At 34.3% G+C, this 7121-nt stretch overlaps 1 protein-coding gene across 1 annotated transcript; it reads left to right on the top strand.

Annotated features, from left to right (window-relative positions):
* The first annotated feature begins 4640 nt into the window (after positions 1-4640).
* Positions 4641-5628, top strand: LOC117704143 (olfactory receptor 1165-like). The gene has a single exon (XM_034496154.2). The coding sequence runs from the start codon at positions 4648-4650 to the stop codon at positions 5626-5628; it is 981 nt and encodes a 326-aa protein (XP_034352045.1). The 5' UTR covers positions 4641-4647.
* The last annotated feature ends 1493 nt before the right edge of the window (positions 5629-7121 follow it).

Below are 7121 nucleotides of genomic sequence, written 5' to 3'. Positions count from 1 at the left end.
TCACCAGAGACCATAAAAGCCGGACCGATATCATACAGACCCTAAGAGAACACAAATGCCAGCCCAGACTACTATACCCAGCAAAACTCTCAATCAATATTGATGAAGAAACCAAAATATTCCATGACAAATCCAAATTTACACAATATCTCACCACAAATCCAGCACTTCAAAGGATAATTGGTGGAAAACTCCAACACAAGGAGGGAAACTACAACCTAGAAAAAGCAAAAAGTAATCTTCCAACAACCCTAAAATAAGGTAGCTATACAAACATATCTCCACTGTCAATAACAAAAATAACAGGAAACAATATTCATTTTTCCTTAATATCCCTTAATATCAATGGACTCAATTCTTCAATAAAAAGACATAGACTATCAGACTGTGTCGGGAGCCATAATGGGACAAGCTAATAATGAGCAGATGATCATCCTGAAATGCTTGCCTCGGATTATTATATAATCTGCGACGAGTGTGCCCCATTACCAAGGCTGTGGTGGACGTGATTTTAGGAAAGATTCCTGCTATTAATATGCTTTTCCCATTATTATTATTATTAAGCATATACAACTATCACTAAGCAATAGCACACCCCTTTGTAGCAGATCTCTGAAGATCCATGAAGATGTACTGTCTTGTAGTGATACTATACAGACAAATAGATGACTTCTTAAGTCTTAATGATGATCCTATAAGAATTCCTAAAATTATATCAGTGATTATTAAGCTCTTTTATATCAGGACTGCTATTAAGTCCCTTAGGCATAGTCAAACTGCAATGAGAACTCTGCCAGTCTCCTGAGTGTTATCAGTTAATTGCCCCAAGAGTGATAGTAACTGGACCTTCTCCTGCTTAGAGCACATTCCAAGAGGTCATAAAACAATTAGCCTAGGTTACTAGAGGGAATCCACAATTTATTATAGGTAACAGGACAGAAGAGAAAATATTGCCTGGGTTTATCTATACAAAACTTCACTAATTTCTTAAGTTATAGTTTCAAACTTTCTGCGAACCTGTGGAGCTAGACAGGTGATGAATGTCTAGTTAGATAATTACTCCTAATGGATATTCATGTAAACATTCTGTGATGTAAACTTCTATTTCAATTTATGACTTGAAATTTGGTGTGAACTTGTGATGAACCTTGTAACATGTGACCATGTACTCTGAAAGATGTATAAGTTCTGAGGACAAAGAGATGAGAGAGCAGTTCGAATGGTGAGTTAGACTAGTCAGTTAGACCCCATCGCCCTTTCCTTTCCCCCTGCCTAGAATTTTTCTTCCTTAGAATTTTACTTTGTTAGAATCTTTTCTTCTTCCCCACTCAGGACATTTCCACGTTTCCTCTCAGATAGCTTTCATAGGATACTTTTTACACTTAATAAACTCTATAGTAACTTTTCTAAAGTGTCTTTTCTTCTTGCAAGTTAGAGCCCAGCAGTTCCTGCTGAGATAGAACAAAGGCCACGTTGCCTAATCCTCTGCTGTTAGGCTACAGGTGTTAATCACCTAGCCTGCAGTCCCATTACCCTCAGAAGAAGTTTTTAGGATAGCACAGGGCTATTTACTTAACACCTTGCTGGTCTTAGAGCCAGGATGCTGACTGCAGGTCAGCTACAGTTAGCATAGGGGCTGCCTCGGAGAAGAACGGACGGTGGGAGGAGGAGAAGAAAGAAGAAGCAGCTGCATCTCTCTCCCCTCTTCTCTCACCCCCAAGCCGGGGCGAGGGGGTTGGCTCAAGGCAAGACTGGATATGTAATCAGGACCCAACATTTTACTGCATACAGGAAACGCACCTCTGTGAAAAAGACAGACACTACCTCAGAGTAAAAGGTTGGAAAACAATCTTCCAAGCAAATTGTCCCAAGAAACAAGCTGGAGTAGCAATTCTAATATCAAATAAAATCATTTTTCAACCAGAAGTAATCAAAAAAGATAAAGAAGGACACTTCATATTCATCAAAGGAAAAATGTACCTAGAGGAACTCGCAATTCTGAACATCTATGCCCCAAATGCAAGGGCACCCACATACATAAAAGAAACTTTACTAAAGCTTAAAGCATACATTGCACCCTACACTATAGTAGTGGGAGATTTCAACACCCCACTCTCAGTTATGGACAGATCATGGAAACAGAAACTAAAACAAGACACAATGAAACTAACAGACGTTATGAACCAATTGGACTTAACTGACATCTATAGAACATTTCATCCTAAAACAAAAGGATATACCTTCTTCTCAGCACCTCATGGTACCTTCTCCAAAATAGACCATATAATTGGTCACAAAACAGGCCTCAATAGATACAAAAAGATTGAAATAATCCCTTGTACCCTATCAGACCACCATGGACTAAGACTCGTCTTTGACATGGACAAAAACAACAGAAAGCCCACATACTCTTGGAAACTGAACAGTGTTCTACTCAATGATAACTTGGTCAAGGAAGAAATAAAGAAAGAAATTAAAGACTTTTTAGAATTAAATAAAATGAGAACACATCATTTCAAAACTTGTGGGACTCACTGAAAGCAGTACTAAGAGGAAAAATCATAGCTCTAAGTGCCCACAAAAAGAAAATGGAAATAGCATACATTAACAACTTGACAGCACACCTGAAAGCATTAGAACAAAAAGGAGCTAATATACCCAAGAGGAGTAGATGGTAGGAAATAATCAAACTCATGGCTGAAATCAACCAAGTTGAAACAAAAAGAAGTATACAAAATATCAGCAAAACCAGGAGCTGGTTCTTTGAGAAAATCAACAAGATAGACAAACCCTTAGCCAGACTAACCAAAGGGCACAGATAATAAAACTTTCAAGGTAAATCAAAACTGTATTTTCTTAACCCATGTTTAGATAAAACTTACAGCCTTATAATTGACTTTCTGGTAAGAACATCATTGAGAATGTTTAGATTATTTGATTAAAGAATTTAAATATCAAAGTATACAAATAGTAAAAAAAGCTGTTCATAGACTCTAATGTATTCCTTGAAAATCTAACAGGAAAACATCCATACAGATTATTGTGAATTTCTTCCCAGTGACACATTGTAGAAACATAGTACTCTTATTATCTTCAAAATTATAAACAAGCAAAAATATTTCTATAGAAATACTGTTAAGATCCTATAGGCAGACTCTGCTAACTACATCTTTTACAATAAATGTTTATAATTTTATAAGAAAGATATCACTCATTCCATTTTATTTCTTTCTTTCTTATTTCATTGCATTTAAGATAAACCTGTAATTTATAATTATAAAATGTACGTTTCAAGATAATCACATAGATGTAATATGTAAGTAATTCTTTTAATTGTATTTATTTTTAATAATTTTATATATGAATTTTGTAGTTATGTCATTCTCCCTGTCCCTTTCCTCATTCAGTTCCTCTTGTGTACCTCCCACTCTTCCAAATCTGTGGCTCTTATTCATTAATTATAATTATTATATATAAATGTATACAAGTTTATAAATTTAACCTGCTGAGATCATTTAGCATTGCACAAACTTATTTATGACTGACCTCTTGGGATTGGCTAACCTATCAGGGGGTATGTCCCTAGAGAAGACTGATTCTTTCTCTATCAGCAACCATTAATTTTCAATGACTCTTCCTCTAGGATTAAAGACTTCTGAGGATAATCATTTCCAAGATGGCATGTCAAATGATGTCATATTTTAGACCTTATTGAGATTCCATGGTTGCAGCTCCTTCTTCACATATAAAAGACTTCTAACAGCAGAAGAATAGTCTGGCTCCCCTGGCTCTTAAAAATTTCCCCCATCTCTTTCTGTCATGTTCCTTTATGAGTGGTTCTCAACCTATGGGTTGTGACCCCTTTGGGGGGGCATATGTCAGATATTTTGCTTATTAGATATTTACATTATGATTCATAACTATAGGAAAACTACAGTTATTAAATAACCATGAAATAATTTTATGGTTAGGGTCACTACAGCATGAGGGAGTGTATTAAAAAGTTACAACATTAGGGAGGTTGAGAAACACTGTCTTAAACTTAGACATAGGAGCTCCATAGAGAATGTATTAAAGACTAGATATCCCACCATCAGTGACTTCTGCATTTTTACCAATTTGGATTTTCTGTAATGATTTCTATCTGCTGCAAAAAGATATGTCTTTGCCAAGGGTAAGAACTGTTCTTTTCTGTGGGAATAGGGATAAGTATTCAGAATGCAATTTGAAATTATACTGGCTCAGTGAATTAGTATTGTTAGATTCTCTTCTAGAATTCATGGCCCCACCAGCTATAGCAAGGAAGATAAATTTATAATACTAGACATGAATTCCCTATTATTGAAGGAATCTTAAGTCCAATTTCATGGCCATTTTTTACCTCTAGGATATATGTGCTATTATTATACCTTTCAGGAAATCTTGCTATTTATTTATAATGATCTTTTTTTTTAATTTACAGATGAGATGCTGCGTGACTTAGTGAAAAAATACAAGACATGCTCAAATAGAAAGTGGACCTTGATTGAGATAAAGCATAAGTATGTCAAAGAACACTCATTTGATACATGACATCCCAGTGGTTCCTCTTGCAGGCCTGCCTCCATTCCATCATACCTATTCCTGTGCTTCAGACTGCTGCTCAGGATGAATTCTGTGATATTTTCTAACAGAAGTCAAATGCAGAATGAGGGAAATCAAAGCATGGTGTCTTCTTTTATTTTATTGGCCTTTTCAGAATTTCCAAACCTCCAATTGCCCCTGCTCCTGGTATTCTTGATCATGTACACAATTACTGTGTTGGAAAATCTTGGTATGATTTTTATCATCAGAATGAATCCCAAACTCCACACTCCTATGTACTTTTTTCTCAGCCACTTATCCTTTGTTGATTTTTGCTACACATCTGTAATTGCACCAAAGCTGTTAGACCTCTTGATTGTAGAAGACAAATCAATCTCCTTTGAAGGGTGCATTCTTCAGTACTTTCTTGGGTGTACATTTGTGATTATAGAGATGTTCATGTTAGCAGTGATGGCCTATGACAGATTTGTGGCTGTTTGTAATCCTCTGCTCTACACTGTTGCTATGTCTCATGAGCTCTGCTCAATCCTGGTATTAGTTACTTACATATGGGCTGGAATATTTTCCTCAACTCTCACATATATTCTTTTGCACCTCTCTTACTGTGGACCTAATGTCATCAATCACTTTTGCTGTGAGTACTCTGCACTCCTTTCTGTGTCCTGCCCAGACAACTCCTTCAGCCAAATGGCATGTCTTGTCATTTCCATGTTTAATGAGTCTTGTTGCCTCCTGATTATCATCACCTCTTATGTTTTCATAGTTGTCACTGTCATCAAAATTCCCACTAAGGGGGCTTTCCGAAAAGCATTTTCCACTTGTGCCTCCCACCTCACAGCTATTGGGGTCTGTCATGGGATCGTTCTTCTACTATACTGTGTGCTCAAATCCAAAAGCTCACTATTTCTCGTGAAAGTAGCCACAGTGTTCCACAGCATGGTCATCCCTATGTTGAATCCCCTCATCTACAGTCTCAGAAATAAAGATGTTAAAGAGACTGTCAGAAAGTTAGTCTACTTGAAATGTATTTTTCATTCAATGTAAAAGATATGGTTTCAATTACCTTCATAATTATGCTTTATCTATTTTATTGAAAATTTGCATCTATTTCTATCAATAAAGGAGTGATATTCATTGGAGAATTAGAGAATGTATGTGAACCTATAAAAATTAAATCTAATTATGCTTTAATAATTAACTGTAAGAAGTAGAGAGAAATTCTCATATGTTCAGAATGCAGTCTACTATTGTAGAATTTTATTGTTTTCAAATGTATGTTTTATACTTACTAATATATAGCAGTATTTTGATGTTCAGGTAGAAAATGAAATGTCTAAGAAAGTTTCATTACATTTAATTCCAAATAGACTACACTAATATGAAAAAATGACCAAGTAAAATATAATACATTTATATATTTCTTTTATAATGTATAGTATAATGTAGTTGAATTTATTTTAGCTTTATAAATTAAATATTTTCTTTGCCTTTAGAAAACCACCACAGTATTTAAAGTATATTTTCAATTCCAGTTTGCCCTTTGTGTTAGTGTAGTCATTCAGTGGTTATTATTTATTGTTATTTATGCAAAACTTGTTTGAGATTACTTTAGTTTTATTTCCTTTGTAGAAATCATATTGGTATAATTATATTTGTCAGGTTCTGCTATAACTCATCAATAAAACAAAAAGCATATTGTTATTGATGAAATAAATGCATTTGATGCATATATATATATATTATATATATATATATCCTACATCTGATCTATATATACATCATATATATATATATAGTAGAATCTTTAACAATTTTTAGTTATACATTATAATTAACTAGTTATATTCTGTAAGCTATCTCTTTGCACCTGTGATTTTACTGAATGAGTGGGGTTTAAATCTAAGCTCCTAAACTGGTAAATTTAAGTCTTCAAGTCTATGCACACAAAGACATTAAAATACTCATTTGATTAAAGCAGAGTCATAATTGAGCAATGTAACTAATTTTAACCCATAACTTTTTAACATAACTCATATTATACTTTATCTGATAACCAAATCAAGAGAAATTTAAAGCCTAATCTCCAAACAAAAAGTATTGGAGTAACAAGTGTGTCATACTTAGTCAAGCTGTTGATAACATATTCCATGTGCTAAACTTCACTGCCATTTTCCTATGAAGACTTGAATGCTTGAAATTGTGTCCTCGTTGTTATATTACATAATCCATAGGTTATAAGAAAATGTTATATAAAAATTTTGTTCCCCTAACAATTAAGAATTTGGTAATAAATATAATTGAAAATACATATGAAGTGAAATTGGATATAATCTCATGGACTGGCAAAATGGTTCATGAAGATAGAAGAATAAGGACAGAAATGTTGAAATATCCTTTTTATTTTTGTTTACTAATATTACAATGAGCAAAATATGAAATCATGAAATATAGGCAGAAAGTGCCAGGTAGTGATAAGAAATAGGAGACTGAGGACCATCAATAGTGAAGAAAGAAAGCAATGAAATCTGAGTTACAAC

Source organism: Arvicanthis niloticus, chromosome 2, assembly GCF_011762505.2.
Source record: "Arvicanthis niloticus isolate mArvNil1 chromosome 2, mArvNil1.pat.X, whole genome shotgun sequence".
NCBI lineage: Eukaryota > Metazoa > Chordata > Mammalia > Rodentia > Muridae > Arvicanthis > Arvicanthis niloticus.
The sequence above is the reverse complement of the archived record's forward strand: the minus strand, read 5'-3'. Positions and strand labels throughout refer to the sequence as shown.

Bases quoted from the DNA above. Each gene is read 5' to 3' on its own strand.
- LOC117704143 (XM_034496154.2), top strand. From the start codon at position 4,648: ATGAATTCTGTGATATTTTCTAACAGAAGTCAAATGCAGAATGAGGGA.